At 35.2% G+C, this 27,019-nt stretch overlaps 1 protein-coding gene across 1 annotated transcript; it reads right to left on the bottom strand.

Moving 5' to 3' along the window:
• Positions 1 to 4,502: 4,502 nt before the first annotated feature.
• On the bottom strand, positions 4,503 to 21,894 carry LOC106079794 (uncharacterized). Its single transcript, XM_056037647.1, has 5 exons — positions 21,737 to 21,894; positions 13,230 to 13,278; positions 6,762 to 6,807; positions 6,352 to 6,417; positions 4,503 to 6,226 (listed from the first exon to the last, which is right to left on the bottom strand). Exons 2-5 carry the CDS (start codon positions 13,263 to 13,265, stop codon positions 5,286 to 5,288), a joined length of 1,089 nt encoding a protein of 362 aa, XP_055893622.1. The 5' UTR covers positions 13,266 to 13,278; positions 21,737 to 21,894; the 3' UTR covers positions 4,503 to 5,285.
• Positions 21,895 to 27,019: the final 5,125 nt, after the last annotated feature.

The raw sequence follows: 27,019 nt of genomic DNA, 5'->3' as shown, positions 1-27,019 counted from the left end.
TCATTCGTCCTCTCTGGCTGTTTGTCCCCGTTAGGGTCGTCTGAAGAGGAGGATAGCGTTCTTTTTCTTGCAAATTTGGTTGGGGAAGTTAGTTGGAGTTGAACTGTCCCCCATTGTTTTCATTTTTTTGTGAGGGTTTTTCTTATCGATAGGATTTGTAGGGGAGAGATTCCCACCTCTTGTATCTGTGTCTACTGTGTTGGCCATGGCCCCATCCCTTTTGTGGTTACCCACCAAAATAAAACCATCTTTCTCTAGCCATGTGTCCTTTTGTGTTTCATTTTGTGCGTTTTGTTTAGTACTTTTTTCTACTGTTTCCTCTCCCTTCAGGACCGAGGCATAGGTACCTTTAGCATTGTGCTCTTGTATTTTATCGGGGATTTTTCCCTTCCCTTTCAGAGTGGTCCTATTTAAACATTGATTTGACCAGTGTTGGTCTTGTCCACAATGCCAACACTGCTGTCTTCTCCCCAGAATAGTGATAAGCACTTTATATACTCTGGGATCATCTACATATTTCAGGTGGATGTAATGAGGGACTTCTGTCCCTTTCTTGATTTTCAACCAAGCAGCCCACTTGTCCGAATTGCCTAACTTGACAGGCTCTACTTTGGAGCCTTCTTCACTGAAAGATTGGAAAATCTCTATGATTTTGTTTTTTTACAATAGTGGGTGCCACCCAATGCAGTGTTATTTTGACCTTTTCATCCTCAATGGTTGAAACTTCAACTTTGAGGGTGCTTTCAGTCCCAAAAGTCTTTCCTAGAATACGGGCTCTCACCCTTGGACTATTGGGAACTAAGAACCAGACGAAAGGGTTCTCGAATCTATAGAGAGAACCCACTTCGTCAGGAGACAGACTTAAAACAGTCATGAGGCTAGCCATTGAGGCCTTAATAGCCTCTTGCCCTATCAATTTGAGCAACAGAGTACCAGAAGGGTGGACCAAACCACCTTCCAAGTCTTTCTTCTCAATTAAGAAAGTTTTTATTGACATGACTGTGTAAATAAATGTAAACTCAAATGAATTAATCAAATAGTAAATCAAATAGAAGTAAAGATGAACGAGTGAACAAAAAAGTGAAATATCTAGAATAGAGTGTGTAGAGTGAATACACGAGTGAACAAGAAAATAAAATATTTAGAATATAAACACTATGGAGTTTGCAGAGTGAATACCAAAATAAAAGGGCTTCTCACGTCACACTAATAATCCATAGAATAACACAGAGAAACACAATAATCCAATAATGAATACACAAGAAATACACAAAAAAACTTTTAAGAATTCATAGACAGAGACCGTCAAGATCAACTCAAGATCAACTCATCTCTCTCATCTCTCAAATTGTTTTTGTTAAGGTGAAATTAATGTGGATTTCGGGCCGTCCAGATTAACTCGACATCTCGGCAAGACCAAACTAAAGAAATGATCCCTTAAAGTATGAAAAAAAAAATCATTTAGTTAGTACTCTTCGGTTATTTCAAAGCACTATAGTTCACGCCATAATATGAAAACCTACTTATTAATTGTTGTTTTAATTTATGTCCAACTTATATGCATACTAAATAGCTTTTTTTTTTCTTAAAAAAAAGTAAACATTATTTTTGGGTAAACTTAGTAGTTAGTAGGACAGAACTTATGTAACGTAGCAATAAAAATGTAAACAAAAAAATTTTTTAACAAAAAGTCTAAAACCAATTGCATAAGTATTTAAATAATATGGTAAATGGTTATTTCCCGTACTAAAGAGCTTTGCGTATTTGTTACTATTAATAATGAATAGTTGTAAAATTGGTGTGTATTTATGAAAAAAATGCTTGCGTTGTTGTCATTGGATCAGAACTTTGAATGGACTAAAATATTATGATGTCAGATTTTCACTATCTTTTCTAGTTTACGAGATCTAAACGGGACAGACAGACAGACATTTCACACAAAACTAATAGCGTCTTTTCTCCTTTCGGGGGCCGCTAAAAATATAAATGTACGCTAAATGAATATATGGAGATTCTGTGGCTGATGGGTAAAGCACTTGGAACTAGAAGTCCCGTGTTTGAATACTGGTGAAGACTCTAGGTAGACCATTTAGGGACCGATTTTGAGTTTGCATTTCCACACAAACTGTCTTTGTAACCTTGTTTAAAATATTGAAGTTACGTTGTAATGGATAGTGATGGGGTAAAAATTATGTAGTCATCCATTGACATCATCTTATTCATTATCTGCTCGAACTATTCTTTGAGTTTGACTGAAATCTTTTCAGTAACATTAATTGGACCGTTTATACACCTTTTTTTATCGACTTCAGCACACCGCTAGGACGTCCTCAACAAGATAACTGAAACTAGCCTTAAGCGCTTGGTTACAACGCGCTGGTCGAAAAAAAAAGTCATTGTTTTAATTCGTTTTTTTTTTTAGAAAAAGGGAGGGGGGCATCACATACCCTAGCTACGCCACTGCCAGATGTTTAATAACATACCTGTTCCATCATGCCGTTATGGTCAAGAACTCTTTATATAGGGCCTTTTACTACTCTAGCATGGTCAGTGCTGATCTCAATGGTCACCAGTAATAAGTTCTTTCAATTAAATCTGTTACTGGTACTTGTGTCATCATAGGATTTAATCAGGAGAAACATTCTGTATTATTTCAATGTTCTTTAAGATCAAGTCTGTAAACTATTTGATTTACTCCATGTAAAATCTCTTATATGGATTAAAAAAACAAACTATTTTTATTATTTAAAATTCAAATTTATTTTTAATTACCTTTCATTTTTTAAATAAATATTTGAATATAATTGAATTATTTCATTAAGAAAGAAAGAGTTTAGAAAAGTAATTATTTTCTATATATGAGTTTTAGAAATACTCATAACTCTTAAAAGATGATGCATCCAAAGGAGCAGCAAGTGTAATTCACTTTGGGGTCAGCAGCATCGCAGGCTCTGCCAGGGTGTAGGACTGAGTGGTGCAAACTGCCTAAGGGCCGCTGGCTTCTAAAGCCTTTCCTATGATTGGGTAAAGCTGTAAGAGAGCAGAGGTTTGAATTATGACTTTTTCTTCTCCTAGCAAGTCATGACTAATGAGCCCCTCCTGCCCGAAGCTTCCTGGTTTAGGCTTCAGTTACGCCCTTCACCCCTTCCTGTTAGCGAAAATAGTTCCACCTGATTCAATATCTGGTGAAGGCCAGGAGTTGGTCTGGTTTTCAGAGGCTATTTGTTGCGCATGCCATTAGGAAGCATTTTATAGGCATGACAGTACTGCAGAGCCCATCTTTAATGTAATGCATAAAAAGGCCTAAAATTAAAAATTATTACATAAATTAAAAATGTTTTTTGTTACATGTAAGTGACTCGTTCAGTGCTAACAAGGAATATAAAACCTAGCTACCCTGCCTAAAAAAGTAGAAAGTATAAGTACCACTTTCGAACCATGCAATCTATAAGGCCAATGATGTATAGGTCATCTCTTTCAATAGCCAATGAGGGTGGCATGTGGCCAGCACAATCACCAACCACTCTACTTTTCCCTACAAATATCAGGTAGTACCCATTAGACTTGGGTGAGCTCATTTCTAGTTTATTAGCTTACAGGCCTATTAGTTTATAACAAGTCAAGTTCAATGCCTAGAAACCCATCATTTATTAATGGGAAGCATTATTCAGATTGTCTTTAGAATAATCATAAAAGGTACCAACATTTAAAACCATATACACACAAAACTTAATAACCTTTTGCAGCACTAATTCACAGTAACAACTTAATAATTATCCAAGAAACAACAAGAGATAAAAAGGTTTATACTAGAATGATTGTAGGAATCAGAACATGTCTCTAAACTAAATGTAACTTCAAGTATTTGTCGTCATTTGAATATTTTACAAATATTTTAACGTTTAATATCTGCTAATCTTTATTTCCTGAGATTAAAGGATCAACTGTAGAAACTGATAAGATTCAGTGACTGTTTCTTAATTAATGTATATTTTAAATATTTGTAAAATATTCAAATGACGAAAAATATGTTTAAAATTAATTGATATAGGTACACGTGTATGTTATGTTTCTTGTTTATGTTATATTTTTGTTGATGATATCTACACAACATTAACACACATACACAACATTACAACACAACAGTACTACACTCAACACTACCACACAATTAAAACATCACAGAAAAACAATATCACACAAGACTACAACAAAAAAAAGATACCACACAATACTACTTTCAAAATACTAAACTGGTGCGACGCTTAGAAAAAAAAAACACTCACAAAACTACCACATACACTATTACCACATACAACACTAACATATTTAAAAGAACCTTTTAAACAAAAATGTATCAGCAAAAGAAAATTTTAAAAGATGTAAATGATGTTGAATGGTGTAACGTTGCAGAATGCGAATGTCGTGTAATGCTGGGTTCTTGCCTCCTGAAGTACTCTTGACACGTGACAAGACAAATACTATAAACTAACTTAAGTCCGTTTCAGCAGACAAATATAAAGTTTATTTTACTACAATAATAATAATACTGCACTCCTTCTTAGTGCTACAAGTCAAGAAATAATAAACAATCCTATCCGCATGACAGCGGTATCAAATGTATCCAATATATATTAGTTACAAATCACGTCCGCATCTCAGCGGGTAACAATAAGAACAATTACTAGTAATTACACTGGAACTCCAACTATAGATATCCATTGAAATACGAATAATACTTTAATATTCAATAAGCGCATAATGAAATCACCTCTCAAATATAATTAATCAACAATCACCAGTCCATCGACTTTCATGCTATAGACATATATATACACCAGTCCAGGAAGCAACGTCCAACCTTCCTGGACCCCCGGTAAGCAAGACTTACTGACTTGACTGAACTCAAAGTCAACTTTATTCATTCTACTTCCTGTTTTCTACATCAGGAATTCCACGTGTCTTTTAAACTCTTAACATGACGTGAACTTTAGATCATGCAATATCAACTAAGACTGTGACAAGATGTAAGTTAGAACTATTAACAGTTATAAAAAACAAACAAAAATTGTTATTTTGAAGACAGCCTTTATAAACATAACAATACATAAGTTGACCAAATCATTAGATTAAAACTTGTAATGTCTAAAAATAGACTCAAATATTTAACAAAAAATATAAATGTATTTATTTCAAAACTTTAAAAAAAAAATGTTTATATATGAAGTTCAGAATGTCAAAGGTTCTCAAAATAATTTTTGACAACTCATAAGGAAAACAACTCACTAGACACGACCAAATCCACTATAATTTAATCCAGGCTTGAGACTTCCACTGTGGACAAGATCAGACGAAGTCCAGTTAGCAAAACCTACACAGTGGACATATGCTCCACTACTTCCTGGACATGTACAAGTTGTATAAGTAAACTGAGATGTAGCACTCACTTTGCATCTGTCCTTCCAATAACCAAGACTGACCTGTTTAGAACATCCATGAGGATGTGACACTATAAAGGTAAACTTGTGTTGAGATCCGGAAGCAGAGTATTTATTACAGACTTTCTCCCAGACATTTTCAAAATGTTCCCACATGTCCATAAGTTTATTTCCTACATTTTTGTCACATGTCACACCTTTCAACCAACAAAAGTCATCCTCAATGTTAACAAATTTAACACTGACCTTATCAACAATAACCACTGGACTTGTATCTCTATCAAAAAACAATCTCAAGGTCGTATATCTGGCCTCGATGTCATCAAAAACCAAATGTGCGGCTGTGTCCACATCAAACTCCCACCACACATTGCTGGGTGAGTCTGAATTTTCACACTTTCTACACCAACACTTTGTGCAGGCTTCACGTCTATAACCTCCATCTTGCTTGACTCCATCTTGAAACTTGTTTACATGCCAGACTCTTCCACTTCCTGTCCTCATGTTTCTGCTATGACTCATGTTATAAAATGGATATGGTTGAGTTGTCTTTCGCCAAAACTTTGGTCTGTGTTGACTGTTTATTAAAATACTTACTCTAACTGTCAGGTCAGCTATAACTTTGATGCATTCATAAAAGTCATTGTGTTGAAAATCTTTAGGTAAATGTTTCAAGGTGAATGTATCAATAGGTATAAACTGTTTATGACCTGGATTCTTCTTACAGCGAACAAAATATGTGGGTAGAGCAGCTTCTCCACCTTCTGACTCCTGAGTTTCATGATCACCTGGAGAACAGGGAAATAAACTTGATCCAATGTTTAGAACACAATGTATCTATAAATAGATCAAGTCTAACTCATGTGTTGATCTCAACAATTTATACACACTAAGAAATAAACTCAATAGTTACCAATCAGTGGACCTTCAACATCATCTGACTGGACTTGGGACTGGTCACTGGTGAAATTATGAGGATCTGAAAGGATAAAATATAAATACCATAACTATTTTTACATTTTATTTTTTTATTATTATTTTTATTATTATAAAATATATGTGTCAGTCAGGTTATTTTTTTTAAATAGAACATTTAATTTCCTGAAACAATAAGATATTTTTCAAAATACAGGCATTTTTCCACAGAGAAGAAACTAAATGTAGTCTATACATTCTAGAAGCTGAACATAGTTCTAACTTTGTAACAACTTGAATTTGACATGCTCACTATTATTGTGCTAAATTCTAGTGAAAAATTTAATAATAAAATAAAACCATAAATATAGTTATAAATTTAGGTATTGTTTCACTCTGATTTCATACCATTAAGTCCACAGGTTTCTTGAGGAAAACTAAGGTCTATACTGTTCTGAAAATTAAAACAAAATATGTATATAAAGTTGCTTTCTTTTTTTTCTTTATATATAAACAAAATTACATCAATGAAATATTCTCAGAAAAATGTCATTTTCATATCTTTTTGCTTGTAGAGTAAAATAAAGAAACAATTTGTTGTTTAATAAATTGTTTAAACTAAGATTAACAGCATTTTTTTGCACTTAGACTGAATATAATACATTTTTGTAAATTACATCGAATGCAGTGAAATGCTTTATAATGAAATGTAAAAAAAAATAAATAATTATTTGGTAGTTAGATTTCAATTTAGAGTTCCAATTGACTTTAAAACTACTTTTGGAGTACTAGATCTTGATTCTAAATCAAAATGACAAATTCCTTAAGATAGAAAAGAAAATAATAAAAGTGAAAACTAGTAATAAAAGATAATATTAAATAATTAATAGTCAATTAACAAAAATATAAAGAAACACAAATAAAAAAAATATATTAGTCTAGGATTCCTTAAGTATCTTATTTTCAATAAGGCCAACAGTATCCCTATTACAAAAATGGGATATTTTTTATCTAGATCTGGCAGCCTGGTAGTGTGATTTGCAATAATAGTCTCTCCATAGTCTTGGGTTTCAGTCTTGCCTGCTCCATCCCCAGTCATCTTGCCTTAAGTTTTGCAATAAGAATAGGCTAAAAGTCTATAACTACATCTACATTTTAAAGTGTACATTTTATATCTTATCTAGTAGATTTCAATTATTTTTTTAAACAAAGATATTTACAATTTTAGAACTAGTCTATATACTTTTTGTTTATCTTTTATATCTAGAATTTTAGATTTTATATAGATGCATTAACCTTTATTTAAATCTAAGTAGGCCTAAAACTAAACTTTAAAGATGAATATATCAATAGACTAGATCTAGTATGAATTAAATTATTAAAAGGTCTAGACTAGAAGCTAATGTGAATTTAGATGTAGTTCTAGATGTTCTACATTACCTAAGATCTAATGAGCTACAGTAGTTTAGATCTAAACCAGAGTCTAACTTAACTGGTTTAATTAAGTTTCTTAAATAGTACAGATGTTACTTTAAAAAAAAGATGATTAGCTTATGCATTTCATGTGTTAATCTAGTCATGCATGTTATTCATTGACTTAATCTCTGCCAAGTCGTTGGTTTTTCTGGCTGATTCAGGCAACCCATTCCATTCTTTACTGGCACTATAGGGTAGGAGCACTTGTACAAATTTGTTCTAAGTAACAAGTAATGCAATGAGGCGCAGTGGCTGAACGGTAAAGCGCTTGGCTTTTAAATCGCGTTTCCTGGTTCCAATCTTGGGATTTTTAGTTTCGGGTACCCGACATAAAATGGGGAAAAGTAAAGGTGGTTGGTCGTTGTACTGACCACAACACACCCTCGTTAACTGTGGGCTACAGATTCAGATGACCTTAACATCGTCCGCCCTATATATCTTGATTGCTATATAGGCCTTCTGACTATAATAATATTGATCTAGATTCTAGATCTATTGTAAGATTATCTATAGATTGATTAGATAGGATACATCTAGTCTAATTCTATTTTAGCAAATTTATTTCAATAGATTCTAAATTGATGTTTAATTTAATTTAGATTTATCTAGATTTAAATGTTTTGTTTACAATAGTCAATAGGCCTATATTTACTACTGAGTCTAGATATATATAAATGTTAATTTAAGGTTAATTATAATTAATGTCTGTAAATGGTGTTGAATGGGGTAACGTTGCAGAATGCGAATGTCGTGTAATGCTGGGTTCTTGCTTCCTGAAGTACTCTTGACACGTGACAAGACAAATACTATAAACTGACCTAAGTCCGTTTCAGCAGACAAATGTGAAGTTTATTTTACAACACAATAATAATAATACTGCACTCCTTGTTAGTGCTACAAGTCAAGAAGTAATAAAAAAAAATCCTATCCGCATAACAGCGGTATCAAAAATGTCCAATATATGTTAGTTACAAATCACGTCCGCAACTCAGCGGGTAACACTGTACAGAATAATCCTTAATAATAATACATATCTCAAAAGTAGCACTGGCAACAACTGCCCACAAGTTACTTTCTAATTATAAACACTACCGACTTTTCTATGTCGCTACTGTCCGTCCCGGACCAAAATATTACTTGCCCACTCGGTCCCAAGAATACCACTTGACTTTTACTAACTTGACTTCACTTGTCTGCTTGACTTGCCTGACTCAAAGTCGACTTCATTTATTCTACTTCTTGTTTTCTACATCAGGAATTTCACGTGTCTTTTAACCTCTTAACATGACACATACGTATATTAAACATAAATGAATAACAGCACCAGGGACCAAGTTCTTAAGAGAGAAAGTAGTGAATTAAAATGCTACGAAAATAAGGGCATGCGCCGACCGAGGCTCGAACCTGTGACTCTGGATTCGACACCACCGCCTAGAGATAACGCACCAAGCGAAACTAGCCTCTAGACCATCGGAATGTCCAAAAAAACATTCTTCTGATCCAGAGTCATTTCATTTATGTTTAATATATGTATGTATCATTTGTTTCAGCACCTAGCTTCAACTCTTTATGTTTAACCTCTTAACATGACGTGAATATTAGATCATGCAATGTCAACTGAGACTGTGACAATGTCATATTTTATCATCGAATAATTAAAACGTTGTAAATTTTAACACAAGTTGTTAACTTATACACGCAAACGTATCGCTGTTACCTTTTCTGTTCTGTTATGTTTCGGCCTTTGATGAAATTGTTGGTAAAGACGAATGTGGGGAAGGAGGTTTTGGAGAAATGTGACCACTGACTACCAGGTTGGTGATTACATACCGGCGAAATACTTTAGCTATGAAAAATGTTTTTTTTTTTAATTATCTCTATGTTCTAAGGCAGTGATGCCCAAGCAAATTCAATCTGCGGGCCATTTTAATTTCAAACACTAGTGTCGCGGGCCACATGATAGAAAAGATACAAAAACGTAATGAAACTGACCTGAAAATATTTTATTTCAAACCCGAGGATCCAGTAGTTACATTGACTTATTGGGATAATTAAATGTTCTTTTTACACTTCAAAAAATGACGTAAGTTCTGTTTATATGTAGTTGTTTGTTTTTTTAAAACAAAAACAGAAACAGTCACACTTTCTTTATAAAAACAAAATTGTTGGCTAGCAATGGTATCATGTTCTACAAAAAACTAAAGATCCGTTCACTTTTCCTAGTAGATTCTATACCGGTAGTCCTATTTCATGAACTCGCAAATGTTAAATGCCTTAATGGCAGTAATTCATTAGAAAAAAGTGAGGGCGTGGGGGGTGATTTTCTATCTTTTGTGCGACGTTTCGTCGGGCCGGATGGAAGCACGTCGCGGGCCGAATATGGCCCGCGAGCCGTATTTTGGGCATCACTGTTCTAAGGATTAGTTTGCATGGTACTGTGTTGCAGCTAGGTAGAGTTTCCGTTTCTTGGGTCGCTGGTTCGTGCATCGGTAATGGCAGTCTCTTTTTTTTTGTTACATTTAATTCACTATTTTCTTTCAGAATATGTTTATATGTTTAATTAGTATGTGAGAGAAATATGACAGTTTTAGTTGTTTACTGGGAGAGAAATAGGACAGCTCCCCGTCATGCAATTTTTTTTTTAACTTGCTTTTTTTTTGAATATTCGAATTTGTGTGTCTCATTTATAGTGTTATGATATTATTAAAATTATAACATACTCTAGACAGAACTCTATCTGCTGTTACTAAAGTCCTAGTTTTCGTGAAACAACCTAACTGAGTCATGTAAATGTACTGACAAACGTTTCGTGATGCGTGTTAAATATTCAATGTCTCAATAAGAAGCACTATAGAAAAATAAATACTACCGACGACTTTCTTTTTTGTTTCTTTAAAAAAAAAATGTGCTGTTTTTGTTTGAATCCTATTTTTATAATGAGTTACTTGTTTGTTCGGTTTTTCTATTCTTAAATATTACAAATTCATTGGCTTCCTTTGAAAACAAGAATTGAGAAGGTTATCACACTTCGTCCTCAATCTATAATAGGGGAAATGTTCTTGCAACTTAACTAACTGACTCCTCTATGTAGCAGAGAGATACACGGACTCATCGCTTCTAGTCTTACTATGTTTATCCCTCAAAAGTTACGGTTAGCTGTTTTTAGCGGCCCCCGAAAGGGGAAAAGACGCTATTAGTTTAGTGCGAAATGTCTGTCCGTCTGTCCGTCCGTCCCGTTTAGATCTCGTAAACTAGAAAAGATATTGAAAATCCGACATCATAATATGTTAGACCATTTAAAGTTCTGATGCAACGGCTACTTTTTTTTTTCTGAAAGCGAAAAATCTAATTTTTAAAATCAGTTATGCAAGCAGTTTTTTAAAGAGAAAAAGCTAATTAGTATGCATTATTAGTTAGACCTAATTTGAAACGAATAGTAATCTTGTAAACTTCATTTTTTAAACTTTTATATTATTGCACATTCTCATATAAGAGATTGAGCCTTTTGAAAACAATTAGATCAATTATAAGGCATCAGTTAGGCCATGGGAGGCGCTTGTAAAGGCACGGTTAAGCGCTTGGCTTCCGAACCGGGGTTCCGGGTTCGAATCCTGGTGAAGACAGATTTTCAACTTTTGAATCCTTGGGCGCCTCTAAGTCCACTCAGCTCTAATGGGTACCTGACATTAGTTGGGGAAAAGTAAAGGCGGTTGGTCGTTGTACTGGCTACATGACACCCTGTTAACCGTAGGCCACAAAAAAACAGATGAACTTAACATCATCTGCCCTATAGACCACAAGGTCTGAAATGGGAACTAGTTAGGCCAGGTTCACATCTAACTTTACATTCACTTTCACCTATCCTATGATCTGCGGGACGTTGGGGCACTACACAAGATCTGTTAACCTTCTTTTTCCATTCTTATCTCTCATTTGTCTTTGATATAATTTCATTTGGATGTTCTTTCTGAAAATATGGAAGCCTGCCTGGGTTGACCACTTCGGGGGGCCGATTTTGAGTTTGTGTTTCCACACAAACTGTCTTTTGTAACCTTGTTTTTTCTTGGTATGGATCACAGGTTTGTAACTCACTATTAATCTATAATAAGAGAGTGTTCTCATTCATGCAATGTTTTTAAACTTGTTTATTTCTGAATAGCTGAATTTGTGTTTCTCATTTAGAGTGTATTGGTATGTTAAAAATTATAAAATACTCTAAACATTACTCTATGTGCTGTTACTAAAGTCCTAGTTTTCGTTAAACAAACTTTCTGAGTACACTAGTGACAAACGTTTTGTGATGCGTGTCAAAAGATTTTTTTTTGTTCCTTTATATAAAAAAGTTTGCTGTTTTTGCTTGAATAAACTATTTTACTATGAGTTTCTTAATTGTTAGGTTTTTCTATTGTTAAATATTACAAATGTATTGGCCCCCCTATGAAAGTAAGAATTTACAACAAGGTGTCATCAATCTATAAAAAAGGAATGCTCTTGCCACTTAATGAAATGATCACACATATAACCTAGCTTCTAGTCGTACCATGTTTTCTCCCTCAAAAGTTACGGTTTGATGGCTTTTCAGGATATGGACCGCAGGTTTGTAACTACCTTTTAATCTCAGACATTCAACAAAAAAACAACAACATTAAGACTTATCTGTTCAAAACTTGTTAAAATTAGTTTGTCATATAGCTTAATTGTATTTGCTTGTACATTATAAATTTAAATTATTTATTATTAGATTCCACGCCAATTAGGCAACTAAATGTTATTTTTTCTTTATATTTAAACTTCTCTCTACGTCTAAGTCTTTTTACTTTTTTTTCGGAACTAATCCTTTAATTCTAGTAGGTCAGCAATTTCTTTTTGAAAAATTATAAAGGAAAAACCCTGAATATTATTATATATAAATTTATTGTATATAAATAGTTTGTTGAGATAAGATTATTGCTTGAAGATGCGCCTAGATCCATAAAAAGATAAGACTAAATAAGAGAAATTAAAATTCATTTTACGAGCAAATGATACTTTTATTTGAACACCAATAATCATAGACATAAATAAATATAGACTGGCCGATTAAAGAGTTTTATGAAACGAAAATTTGTGATTTGCAATTTTGTGTACTTTATTATACAGCATTTATGAGCAGTATAAAAATTAAGTATTCATATCTATTTCAGCCATAATCTATATAAGTATTACAATATGTTCACTAGTGTTTTGTTTAATCTCTAAGAATGAAGATCATGCAATTTTTCATAATTCGGAAATCCGAATACAATAGCTATACATGTTTTCAAGTTACATGAAGTTACTTCCTTCGGCCAGTCTATATTTATTTATGTCTATGCCAATAATATACTAAATTTTAGTTTATTTTAAAAAATACAAACTTACTTTATCTTTCCCATAAGTATTTCTCTTGTAGGCCATTTTTTGACGTTCCCTAAAAATAAATTAGAATTCATTCAAATAAATATTTTTAATAAACATACAAATACAGATAACTACAACTTTTTTTTCTTTTTTTTTTTATCTGTGTTACCCACATAGGATTTTTATTTAGCGATTCAACAAATCATTTGAGGCTCTGTGGCTGAGCGGTAAAATTTCTTGCTTCCAAACCGAAGTCCCGAATCCTGAAGAAGACTGGGATTTTTATCTTTGAGATCTTTGTCTCCTCTGAGTCCACCAAACTCTGATATTATTTGGGGAAAGTATATATATATATATATATTTATATATATATAGTTCGTCCATCGTGGTTCGATGATGACCACTTTTGTCATCCAGGGGGCTGAGGGCTTTGTACTGGGGTTTTACGCCTCCTGATGTGGCTGGTGAGACCTATGTGAGCCCGGAATGTTCGGCTGCACAATGGCCAGGTTATTCCAGCTAGAGCTAGTGTTATTGGCCTTGCTTTTCTTCTCTGGCGTTTTTCTTCTCCTAGCGCTGTTCTCTTTTCCTCAGCAACTGTCACAGTGTTGAGTGTGTGAGTAATATTAATTAGTTTCATAGTTGTTATCAAAGCTTACCGATAGACTTGACAGAGACCAGACAAAGATTAGGGCAATGTGCAGTTAGATGTTTGTCTTGTAGAGCGACTGGGACGGGGGTCGGGACAGACACGGACAATTATTAATGTTAGTTTAGGCGTGGGCTAGATACTCAGCCTATATATAGAGAAGTTTGGGGCAGACCGGGACACAGCGCCATTTGATGTCAGCAGGGGCGTGTGTCGTGTGCCAGAGATGCTGTAGCATGTAGGAGGTAGTTCTAAAGCACCAGGGTAAGAAAATGATTTTTATTAGTTAATGCATTGGAAGGTAGTTGATTAAGAATAAACATAATTTGCTCTTTAGCTAGTTGTAAAAAAAAAAAAATGTTTTACATGTTTCGCAGGACGACGGAGGATGGGAGCGGGCAGGATTTGAACCCTCGACCATCGATAAATCCGAACGACAGTCCAGCGCGCAAACCTCACGACCAGGCAGTTGGCAATATCCTAGTTATTTCTTTATTTAGAGTGGCAGTTTTTGCGACAGTCTGAGTTGGCGACAGTCTTGAGAGTCCGTAAAGTCAGTAGAGAAAGCCTGAGTATTTTATGATGGAAATCATTGATGTAGATAGAAGCTAGAAAATGAACAACAGACAATAGTCTAAACAAATGACAGACAGACAACATAAGTTGAACTTATGTAGCCTTGTGATGTTGGATCCAGGAGCGTGCATTGAGGTGGAAACTGGTTGGTCTGGCTGAGCATGGGTGAAAAACTATTTCTCTTGCTGTTGTATGCTGTTCATTCTACATGTATTTCTATTGTATTATTTTATCATTAATCATATAGGCATTTTAAGACTGTCTGTCATAGGATGCACTGGCCTTGGCGATTCGCAGATCGATTTCATTATCGATCTTTCCGTTCCTGGAGAGTGTGCTGCAAAGATATTTGAATCTGTCCACTGCGTTTATATCATGTCCATTTATAGTGATGCTTGGATCCGAGTAGGCTTTCCCAAGGGCAGGTAAATATAAAATATCAGTCTTATTTGTGTTAATGGTAAGGCCAAAGTCTGAGCATGCTCATGAGAAGTCACTGACGATGCTCTGCAGGTCATTTTCAGAGCAGGCATTTAGGGCACAGCCGTCATGAAATAGCAATTCCCTGATTACTGCTGAATTTCTTTTTGGTTTTGCTTTGAGCCGGCTCGGATCGAATAGGCCACCATCAAATCTGTATGTTATATTTATCCCGATGTTTTCTCTGCGAAAACCAGCTACCAATGTTGCAAGGCAGGCTCTTGACTTAAACCCACAAGGAAAGAGGAAAGTGGGCAGACCCAAGCAAACCTGGAAGAGATCAGTCATCAGTGAAGCTGAGGGTATTGGAATGACATGGGAGCAGAGGAAGAAAGCTGCTCAGAACCGTGTTCGGTGGAGAGGTGTGATTGCGGCCCTATGCTCCCCTGGGAGTGCACAGGGTTAAAAGAAGAGATTTCTCTTTTTTGCGAATGCATCTGTCAGCATAGAAGAGAACATGATACAGTTGGGGAATGTAAAGACGGTTTGTCATCGTGCTGGCCTAATAACACCCTCGTTAACTATGGGCCACAGAAACAGATGACTTTTACATAATCTGCTCTAAAGATCCCAAGGTCAGAAAGGGTTACTTAACTACTTCCCTAATTCCATAAATAATAGAGATATAAAAAAACTAAAATACAATTTCTTCAAATTTATTATAAATTACTGTTATTTTAATAAGAGCTACACTGTACTATTTTAAATAAATATCTTATCTAAATCATGTTTTTCGGTGATTTATTCATAACTCAATACAATACTACAAACAGCAATGGATATTGATATTGCAACATTGATTTTATGTACATTTGCACACCAGCGCGTCAGTGCTGCACCGTTTGTCTTTACGTAATAAATGGAGTTCCTAATATTCCTATATATTCCTAATATTATTTAAGTCATTGGTAAATATGCTTGACTAAATGCATGACGCGTAGGACGTAATCATCTTCTTTTTTGAAGTAACGTCTGTATTATATAAGATAAGATAAGAAGATAAGATATTACTTACCTCTTAACTAAGACTAAGACTAAGACTTGCTTTATTGATCCTTACGGAAATGTGTTGTGATTACAAGGACTCGTTTCTCATATAAAGACAACACAACAGAAAAATACACATAAATAGGACATGTGTACGTTTGCATAAACAATACTTACAAAAATATGTGTGCTTTGTCGGCCTTTGCTTAATAGTTAATGTTTGAATAGTTGTTCTTTTTTTTAAGTCATTTTTTTTTTGTAAAGTCTATTTTAAACAGTATGGAAAAGGACTTTTTGGCAACTGTGTTTTGAAGAGATACTTTGTATTTGGGTAAGGTTAACTTCCTTTGCAGTTCAGTCATTTACTTATGTTCTCACCTAACCTAGAATTGTGTACATTCAAATAACTAATAGTCCATGTTTCCTACGTCCAGATTGCAGTGACAGCAACGTGAAACATTTTATGTTTATTCTCACAAACCGAGCAAATGTTTATTTTAAATGGGGCAATTGTTTCCTTATCTTCTCTGCATGCCGCCACTCCTTTGATCTGTTTGTGTTTATTTAAGTTTTTCCATAACTCAAATCCTCGTTAACTCGTTCCCAGCGTTCGATCCTGACGTGATTCTTTCCAAACCACCCTACCGCTGTAAAGCATGTTCCCATTCATACTTTGGGGGGGGGGGGGGTTTCTTGTCCATTCCCAAATATTTTCTACAGCTAAATTGTTGTTACAGTTTTGACCTGAGTTTTGCCAATGTCAGAAATTCTCTTTCCCACTATCCCGACATGCCTTGGTATGTACTGAAAAGTTGTCCGCTATGGCTGTCGTGGTTGCAGATGTGGTTGTCTCCAACACGAAATGCACAATTTGTAAGACTATTATCATTATGGATAATAAAGATTATTATTATTATTTAAAAAACTGTAGTTCACAGTGATTTACATATATATTTCAGCACCTGTGTGCGGCATTGCATGGTGATATATCAATAGCTGTTAGATATATGATGTACAAGAGAATATTGTTTTTAAATTAGCTTTTGAGAAAATGATTTAAAATGTGATTTAAAAGTTGACAATTCTATTCAATGTTTTTTAAATAATCTCCTGGTAGATAATCGTTATTTAGGTCTCTAGCTTTGATTATTGCTTTTTCTTTTTTATATTCTTGTGGATTTATGTGTTTTTAGCTCTCGTAATATACACCGTGTCAATATTTGTTTTAAGTATTTTTATGGATGCTGCTTAAGTAGTTTTAAGCGACTTTCACCTTAAAAATACTATTTGCAAAGATTATGCCACCAGCATCAACATACAGTAAATATATGTCCTCCGAGCACAACATTTAGTTTAAGAAAGAAGTTCTCTAGTCCTACTCTTTAGATAGGTTGGAGATAAATGCATTGCTATAGGAAAAAAGTTCTCTAGTCCTACTCTTTAGATAGGCTGGAGTTACGTGCATTGCTGTGGGAAAGAAGTTTCTAGACCTACTATTTATATAGGTTGGAGGTAGGGGCATTGCTGTAGAAAATAAGTTCTTTAGTCCTACTGTTTAGATAGGTTGGAGGTGGGGGCATTGCTGTAGAAAATAAGTTCTTTAGTCCTACTGTTTAGATAGGTTGGAGGTGGGGGCATTGCTGAGAGACGTGGACGGATCTTTTTACAAATATAAACATTATCTTGAAGAAAAACCTACAGTTTCCATTGTAAGGGCCCAAGCATTTCAGAACCTTTACATATATTTCATTCTTTTACGACGATCTGTGAAGGAAACTACTACAAGAACAAAGTCTTGACTAAATATGTTATTGCTTTTACACATAGCAAGATATGGTGATTTGTTAATGTGTGACATTTTACCCCATGCCCTGTGTCAACTTACCCCGTGTGGGGCAAAAATGCCACAACCTTAAAGCAACCACGTGTCTGTTGTATAACTCTGATTAATAAAGAAAAAAAAATTTCATTTACTCTAATTGTTGTCTAAATGTTTAAGTCACAACATGTTAATTTGGATGAGAATCAATGAATTCTAAATATGTTTAAAAATCAAACTTAGAAAATTGTGACAACTAGCCCCACCTTCCCCTATTTAACTAGTTTTCTCTTATTTAAATACAATAATTTATTTAAATAAATCAAAAGTAGCAACACCCTTTATTTTCATAAATGCAACAGAATGCTAATTGAAAGCACAAATGTTTATGTCCCAAAGATTATGCCATTTAACAAGTGCATACAGGAATGAATGAGGAGTTGATTTATCAGTTTTTTTTAATACAGTGTCTGATTCTTAGCAAGAAACAGTGTTATTAGGTCCTTAATTAATTCTATGCTGATAAATCTTTATATCTATTGACACTGAGCATGTGGTCACTGGGACTAGATCTATCAGTTTTCAAATCTTATGTTATCTTATGTAAAACAGAAGTTACTTCAAAAAAGATGATTACGTCCTACGCGTCATGCATTTAGTCATGCATATTTACCAAAATTCTGCCATGTCACTGGTTTTTCTTGCTAGCTCAGGCAACCCATTCCATACGCTATTAGTGTTATGGAAGAAGAAGCATTTGTACAAATTTGTCCTAGCATATGGAATAAGGATCTAGGCAAGTTTTATTGTTTTTAAAATAACTGGATGTAGACAAGTTGATGTAGAAAATGTCATTGTTATCTGAGCAATAGATCTAAACATCTAATAGGATCTAATAGGACTCAAGTATTCATTATACTGCCAAAAGAAACCAAAATAGTAGATCTTTAGAATTTAGTTCTTGATCCATTTCTATGACCATGATTGGGACTAATGTAAAGTATTTAAAAAATAATAAATAATAAATAAATAATAATAAAGAAAAATAAATACATATAATTGTAGGGAATTGAATAAAAATTATTTGACATTTTTGTCCCGATTAAAAATTGGGGCTCAAACTGTCCTTAACATAAAAACAATATTTAAAATTACAAAAAAATATTGAATAACTTCTTTGTAAACAAAACTATATGAAAAATGTGTTGCACTAGAATGATTCAAGTTGAGATCAAATGAAATAAACTTTTATTTTCACCAAATGTAACTCTGTATATAAACACATCTTTACACTCTGACCTCCTGGAGTCATATGACTAACAACCGTGGCGCTAATCTTGCATCAACTACACTGCATAAGTAATAACCAATCGCTTATTTTCACCGTAGGCCGTAGCTATAGTAACGCACGCACACACTCAATAACGGCCCCCAATTACAGAAAGTCTAAAGTCTAAACTAAAAGAGCCTATTGCGCCATGGTTTCTTTGCCCTGTATCTCAGATTCAAGTTTGGGAAAATAGTCAGTGTGTGATGAAATGTTCTTGGTAACAAGTCAGAAAAACCAAGTCCTCCTGGTGTACCATGTTTAAAAAAAATCTATTGTTAGCAGTAGTTTGTCATAATTATATTACACGCTCCTGATAGACAGACATTTCCATTATATTGATATCTAAACATATTTCATCACGGCTAATGTGGGGTCCTTCACGTACTGACCCATCCTTAAAACCTCAAAAGGTGTTTAATGAGTATTTTAAAAATGTTAGAAAAATCTTGTAAATGTTTCGGATAATTCTTCTGAGTTGAAAATTATCTAATTCTTTGTTCAAATCTCCCACAGGACAATGCTCGGGTCGGGGGGGGGTGAAAGCGGGCAAGTTATGAACCCGGGACAATCGCGATGAATGAACGACAGTCCAGCCGTTCACCAGGTAGCCATTTATGTGATAATTGTCTGGTTAGTAGGCATACTGTGAAGATTCTAAAGTTGAGCTGGTTCGGTCATATTATATTGTACGATTCACTATCAAAAGTCGACTTTCATGGTAGAGTGCAGGGAGCACAAATAAAGAGTCGTCTAAAGAAAAGTTGTCTGGACGATGTAAAAGAATCGACTGGCGTATCTCTTGATATTCCGGTAAGAACAGCTGCTAATAAGTAAAGCAAACTGTCTTAGTCCCCCCTCAGAAGTAGGCCATTGGGACACAAACTATGTGTTCTGTATTATTATTATTATTATTATTATAGCTGTTAAATAGCACAATTTTCGTGCGTATGCGTTATATCATGCTCAGAGCGCTATGGTCCAATCTCATTTTTGGAACAGTTGGGAAAGGAATATTTGGGAGAAGGTTTTCCGTGCTGCCTTTAGGCTCTCAGCAAACACAAATCTGCTCAAGTTAGGTGTCGAACCTCGATTCCCCTTCATAGCCAAGTTCAGGCGTACTTAGCCTCTCGACCACTTTTTCCACAATAGACTATGATCAAAAAGACGTTTCTTTCCGTTAATCCAGAAAACCCAATACCGTCAATAACAACACTGTAAACACAAAGACTAAGCAACCCTTATTCATGAGCACAAAACAGAATACAGCACACGTCGTGAAACTAAAGTCTGAGAAATACATTCACCACTAGGGTGCCATTCTTTACATATTACATTAACTTACTAACACACAAAGACACACGACACCTGTCTTATCCATTAAATCAGGGGTGGGCAAATTACGACCCGCGGGCCACATTCGGCCCGCCGGAATGTTTTATGCGGCCCGCCGACACCTACAGAAATTAGGTGTGACCACATTATACACATATGCAAATATATTTAAATATTTCTAATACCTCTATAAAATATTGAAACTGTCTAATTATAAAAAGGTTTCAAGTAAATGAAGTGTATTCTTATTGGCCAGACTTCAATACACTCAGTCTCAGGTGGCAAGTGTAACAACCGATGGAGCTCGGTCTTTGACAGAGAAAAACATTTTTTTTAAATAAAGAATATCCCAACCATAAACTGTAAACACGAAAGTTTGCACAAAGCTGAAAGTAAATAAATTGATTTGTAAGAAGTAGGACAAAAGTCTTAACCACAGGCATTTCCGCGAAGTACCTAAAGTAATAGAAAAAAAAATCCGATGGCAGAAATGCCAGTGCATGTTAAATCTTTTTTAAACAAAGCTTTCCCATTTCTCAGGACAAGCCTGTAAAAATAGGCTTTGTCATTATCCTTTTCTGAAAGGTGAGACCATTTATAATAATAATATTAAGGCTTCCCTTCGAGTTCGAAGATCAATGAAGAATGCAGTCTTACCCTTGGCTACGCAGACCCAGCTGTGACCCACATATTTTGCCTGCACTATCGCAGGCATAACCATTGTCCGCCGGTGGTCGAATGAGATTTTCTCTTCGCCGCCTACGTCTGTCATCAGCATTAGATTTACTTTTGGTCTCAAATGTGTATCCCGCGACCCTTGTAAGTAAGAGAAACTATTTCTAGTGAAATGGTTAAAAGTACAAGACTTGTTTAGATTCTTTAATTGTGGAATTTATAAAAGCAAATATTAAGACGTCCAGAACCAGTTTTCAATACCATCAGCTCACCATTTAGCGCAGAAGCTGATTCATCTCCAAGCAAATTATGACCAGTGCTTTTCTGGTGAAATGCTGTGATGTAAAAAGACACTAGCAATTTTTTTTTCAATTGTAAAATTGGTTGTTATTCCTCAATTGGGACTGTTAACAATGAAAGTGAATGTATAATACGGTATAAATATGAATTAAAAGACATTATACACAATTAGCGTATTTTTTAAAAGCTGTAAGTACATAAATATATTTATATGCGGCCCTCCATTCCCAAATTTTTATTAATGCGGCCCTCGATACAAAAAAAGTTGCCCACCCCTGCATTAAATGTTACTTTAAGTTCAACTTAATATTTCACATAAACGAAACATACAAACAAAATAAAAGGATACAAATCTAAACTTCGAACTTATTGACACTTACTGTGAATTCCAAGATTTACCAAGAAAGAGCTTGAACTAGTTCTACAATACAGTTCTATCGTCCTTATATAATATCAACTAGAACAATAAATAAATAAATCTTGTTTGTTATCGGTGTTGGAGTGACAACTTCCTGATGGCTCATTTATGAGTATACGTTATCGGGAATTTTTTAAATGAATATAAACCAAGTCTCTTAAACTGTGGATCCCGCCTCTCTGTAGAAGGTCAAACTACTTAGAAAGATGGAGCAAGAAAGTGAGGCATTTGCTTTGTAGCTCTGAATACACCAGGAGGCTGGGTCAATACTTAACGCCTATTTTTAATTTACATAAACGATTTACCAAATTGCATTAGTTCAGGAACAAAAGTCAGATTATTTGCAGATGATTGCATAATATATAGAACAATAAAAACAACACAAGATACAGAAATTTTACAAAGAGAATTAGATGAATTACAGAAATGGGAATCAAATTGGAGCATGTCTTTCCATCCAGAAAAATGTCAGTTATTAAGAGTAAAGTAATTCCACTTATCTTATTCATGGCAAATCAGTAACACAGACTAAAAACGCAAAATACCTAGGTGTTATTATAAATGAAAAACTGTCATGGAATCCACATATTGATGAAGCTATCAAAAAATCAAACAAAGCATTAGGGTTTATTAAAAGAAATTTCTATAAATCAAATAAGAACATAAAACTAAAATGTTATTTAACCTTGATTAGACCAATAATAGAATATGCATCCTCCGTTTGGGACCCCTCAATTCAAGATAACATTAAGAAACTTGAACAGACACAAAATAGAGCAGTGAGATTCATAACAAACGAATATTCACATTTGACTAGAGTAACACCTTTAGTAAAATCACTAAATTTAGAAAGCCTTCAGGACAGAAGACTCAAAAGTAAAGTAGGAATTATACATAAAACACTGAACCATAATCTTCAAATACAAAATTTAATAAAATAGTCTGAAAAACACAAAGATAAAGGCACATTCCTCATCCCATATGCTAGGACAAATTTGTACTAATACTCCTTCTTCCCTAGTGCTATTAGAGCATGGAATGGGTTGCTTGAGCTAGCCAGGAAAACCAGTGACTTGGCAGAATTTAAGTCATTGGTTAACATGCATGACTGAATGCATGACGTGTAGGACGTAATCATCTTTTTTTTAATAAACGTCTGTATTATTTAAGATAAGATAAGCATTGAGGGTGACTCCGAAGCGTTTTTTTTTTGTCCGCCTTGCGATCACTTCCTTCCCTTAATTAATTGGCAATACAAGAATCGTTTAGGGATTATGCGGTCTTCCATTCTGCAGGCGTGTCCTGCCCATTGTAGTTGGGACTGCATCAGGATTGTGTGAATGCTTTGCAGACTCGCTCTTCTAAGAACTTTAGTATCTGCCATTTTTTCTTGCCATTTGACATTAAGTATATTTCTTAGACATGTCATGTGGAAGTGGTTCAGTTTATTTGCATATTTTTGTGTACACTGTCGACGTTTCTGAGGCGGAAAGCAATGTATTCTCCCTAGCTTCACCTCGTACACACAAACAAACACACACACAGACCAAAAATAAAATAAAGTAAAAAAAAACACACAAGCGCCAAATAAAAAAAAATTATATATATAGTGAAATCAAATTCCCTTAGCGTGGCCGAAAAGGAGTTTGAAGTTCAACCTATATTCTTTATTAAGACGCTGAACACCATTAATTAAGTAAACATGTACAAAAACAAAATTTAATAAAATACTCTGAAAGACACAAAGATAAAGGCACATTCCTCGTCCCATATGCTAGGACAAATTTGTACAAATACTCCTTCTTCCCTAGTGCTATTAGAGCATGGAATGGGTTGTCTGAGCTAGCCAGGAAAACCAGTGACTTGGCAGAATTAAAGTCATTGGTTAATATGCATGACTAAATGCATGACGCGTAGGACGTAATCATCTTCTTTTTTGAAGTAACGTCTGTATTATATAAGATAAGATAAGATAAGATTTAACGAGATGTACTGGTTACTGTCCAACTCTTCACCAAAGAAAGGAATGCAGCAATGTGTACATTGAGCTGTTTGTTTTTGCAATTGTTAAATTCCACTCGTTATAGTAATGTGTAGTAAATAGCAGCTTTGATAATTAGCCATATTTATTCTTAATAGAATTGCTGAATATTAATCTGTTGACCAGGGATTCTCAACCTGTGGGTCGCGACCCCCCTTGGGGGTCGAATGACGCTTTTGCAGGGGTCACCTAAGACCAACAGAGCTATGGATTCCGATTTTTTATAACTTTAGAATATTTACGATTGGGGGTCACCGCATGGTGGGGAATAGTAAAAAAGGGGTCGCCGAGCTAAATAGGTTGAGAACTGCTGCTGTAGACACATCATAAATTATATCGGAATTATATCGGAATCGGAATGTAGAAAAAGAAGAAAAAGGCACCGACAGATTTTATTGGCTTTTCTACACATTCTTAATATATGTATTACCATCTTTTTTTTTTTACTTCATTAAATATATATGGTATGAAGGGAGAGCAACATTTTATGGATTACGGGCACGACATGGTCTAAAGTCTAAAGTATGCCGATGTGCCATAAATTCAAACTCAATAAACTCCTGATACTACTTTTTTTTAAAAAAATCTACAGTCCCGTCACTCTGCAAATTCCCGATTCTGTTTCTACGCGACCGCCCTATTGTATCACTAGACTTTACAGCTTAGTCAGTGGTGTATCAAAATGAATCACAAGGCGATGTCACAGCCTCTAAGGGGTCCACTATACTAACTATTACATTTATTACATATTACATTTGATAATACGTTGTTTACTTTAGTAGTGGAGCCCAGCCAATGATTGAAATGTGTAATCTCTCTTGACTACTTTTTTGGAATTAGGTACTGTAGTTTGCTGTAGATTTATATCTAAAATGCGAAGTTTTATCGTCAAAATTATCTGTTTGGGTGGGGGTTTTAAAGTAAAAACCTCTGGAGTTGTTGTTTTTTCTATTCAAAACCCCATTTATCTACGGTCATAGAATTTGGTGACTGTGGTTTCCTTTAAAATAACATTGAAGAAAGTGTTTTTCAACCTCAAAACGCTATTTAGGGGGAATTTAAATTTAAAACCATCTGGAGGGGTTTTAAACTTTTTAAAAAAGTCATATGGGGGGGGAGTTTAAACTCAAAACCCCCATTGGCATAGCTACACATAAAATTTTGTGTGTATAATTTACTTCGTTTTTAATATTACAAAGGGAGGCGCGGTGGCTGAGCGGTAAAGCGCTTGGCTTCCGAACCGGAGACCGGGGTTCGAATCCTGGTGAAGACTGGGATTTTTAATTTCGGATCTTCTGGCACCTCTGAGTCCACCCAGCTCTAATGGGTACCTGACATTAGTTGGGGAAAAGTAAAGGCGGTTGGTCGTTGTGCTGGCCACATGACACCCTCGTTAACCGTAGGCCACAGAAACAGATGCCCTTTACATCATCTGCCCTATAGACCACAAGGTCTGAAAGGGGAACTTTACGTTACTTTACTTTACTTTGATATTAAAAAGGGTAATTTTTTTTTAGCTTCAAACCCCGATGAATGTAGGAATAAACTTAATAGAATCCTCAATGCTGCTGGCAAAATCATTGGCAAAAAACAAACCCCATTTGGGCAGTTGTTTGAGACAAACATCTATAAAAAAGCTAACAAGATCCTCGAAATAAAGAATCACCCTTTGTGTCAGGATTTCGTGATTTTACCATCACAAAAGAGATACAAGACACCGATAGCAAAGACAAACAGACACAAACACTCTTTTGTTCCCCTGGCAATCAAATCATTAAATAAGAACAATCTGGTATAAACTTTGTCATATGTAAATTATGAGTGAGTCTGGTGTGAATGTACACTTTGATTTCTTATAGTTATAATGTTTTTTGTTTGGTGTAATGCACAAATTGTAAGACAAATTTCCTTACGGATAATAAAGATTATTATTATTATTATTATTATGTTAGAAATGAACGAGTAGTCATTCTCTGGCGCTGCCAGGGTCGAGTTTCGCTAAAGAGAAACAAAATTCATCGTAGTCCCTTTAACAGTTTCCACTGAGGAATTTTCTGGTGATGTGGCAGGTCTGCAGCAGTACCGCCCTCTGACAGGCAACGAAGATGTTCCTAGGAATGTTAAGGGCCTTGAAGGTGTCTGTGAGGTCAGTTGTTATTATCCCCTCGGTTGATATAACAATGGGGTATATTGTTATTTTGGACAATTTCCATAGACGCTTAATCTCCAAGCCTAGGTTCCCATATTTTCTTTGTTTTTCTATCTCAGTTTTTCTTAAATTATGAGACAGTGGTACGGCGATATCGATAAGCGGTTTTTTCTTTTTTATCGATGAACAGCAGATCCGGGCGATTAAAATCTACCGTTTTGTCGGTCAGAATAGGCCTATCCCAGTACAGCAAATGTTCAGTAGACTCGAGAACCTCTTGCGGAGAGTATTTATAATAAGGGGGAGTGTCCTTATCGATCAATTTGTACATCAAAGCCAGGTGTTGGTGTATTAACTTTGCAACTTGGTTATGGCGACCTAGGTAGGCAGATTCCGATAGGGCTGGACATCCTGCCATAATGTGTTCAATCGACTCGCCCACATTTCCACATTTTCGGCATTTGTCGACAACATTGAGTTTCAGGATATGCTTCTCGTAATTTTTTGTCCTGATTACTCTGTCCTGTATTGCTGTAACAAAGCCTTCTGTTTCAGGGTAGAGATGACCTGCTTTGAGCCATGTTAAGGAAGCAGCCTTGTCGATGTTGTCCCCATGTAATGAAGCCGGAAATTTTCCGTGGAGTGTTTTTTCTTCCCATTGGCGAATCTCATGCCCTACGTCGTCCAAACCGATATTGACATCAGCATTGTGTAGGTTCAGAGGGGTTGCATCGGAGTCGTATTTCCGTAGGAAGGAAACTAATTTGTTGCTGGAGGCGAGCAGTTTTGATCGTATTTTTAAAACTTGCATCTTACACAATTTGAAGATGTTCTGCAATCCACGACCCCCATCCTTCCTGGGCAGGTATAACCTTATGGTGGAGGACTTGGGGTGTAGGCATCGAAACTTGGTTAGTAATTTTCTAGTGAGTCTGTCAATGTCATGTAGGTCGGTGTCAGTCCATTTGATCACACCGAACGTGTAAAGGAGCACAGGGACGGCCCAGCTGTTAATTGCAGTGATGAGATTACTGCCAGACAGTTTGGTGTTGAGG

This window comes from Biomphalaria glabrata, chromosome 8 (genome assembly GCF_947242115.1).
Source record: "Biomphalaria glabrata chromosome 8, xgBioGlab47.1, whole genome shotgun sequence".
In the NCBI taxonomy this organism is placed as follows: domain Eukaryota; kingdom Metazoa; phylum Mollusca; class Gastropoda; family Planorbidae; genus Biomphalaria; species Biomphalaria glabrata.
The sequence above is the reverse complement of the archived record's forward strand: the minus strand, read 5'-3'. Positions and strand labels throughout refer to the sequence as shown.

What these genes read in the sequence shown, in the direction of transcription:
- LOC106079794 (XM_056037647.1), bottom strand. Translation starts at nt 13,265, where the DNA reads ATGGCCTACAAGAGAAATACTTATGGGAAAGATAAA. An exon ending in ATACTTATGGGAAAGATAAA is followed by an intron (nt 6,808 to 13,229) that starts GTAAGTTTGTAT and finishes TTTAATTTTCAG; the next exon opens with AACAGTATAGACCTTAGTTT. An exon ending in TGTTGAAGGTCCACTGATTG is followed by an intron (nt 6,227 to 6,351) that starts GTAACTATTGAG and finishes CCTGTTCTCCAG; the next exon opens with GTGATCATGAAACTCAGGAG.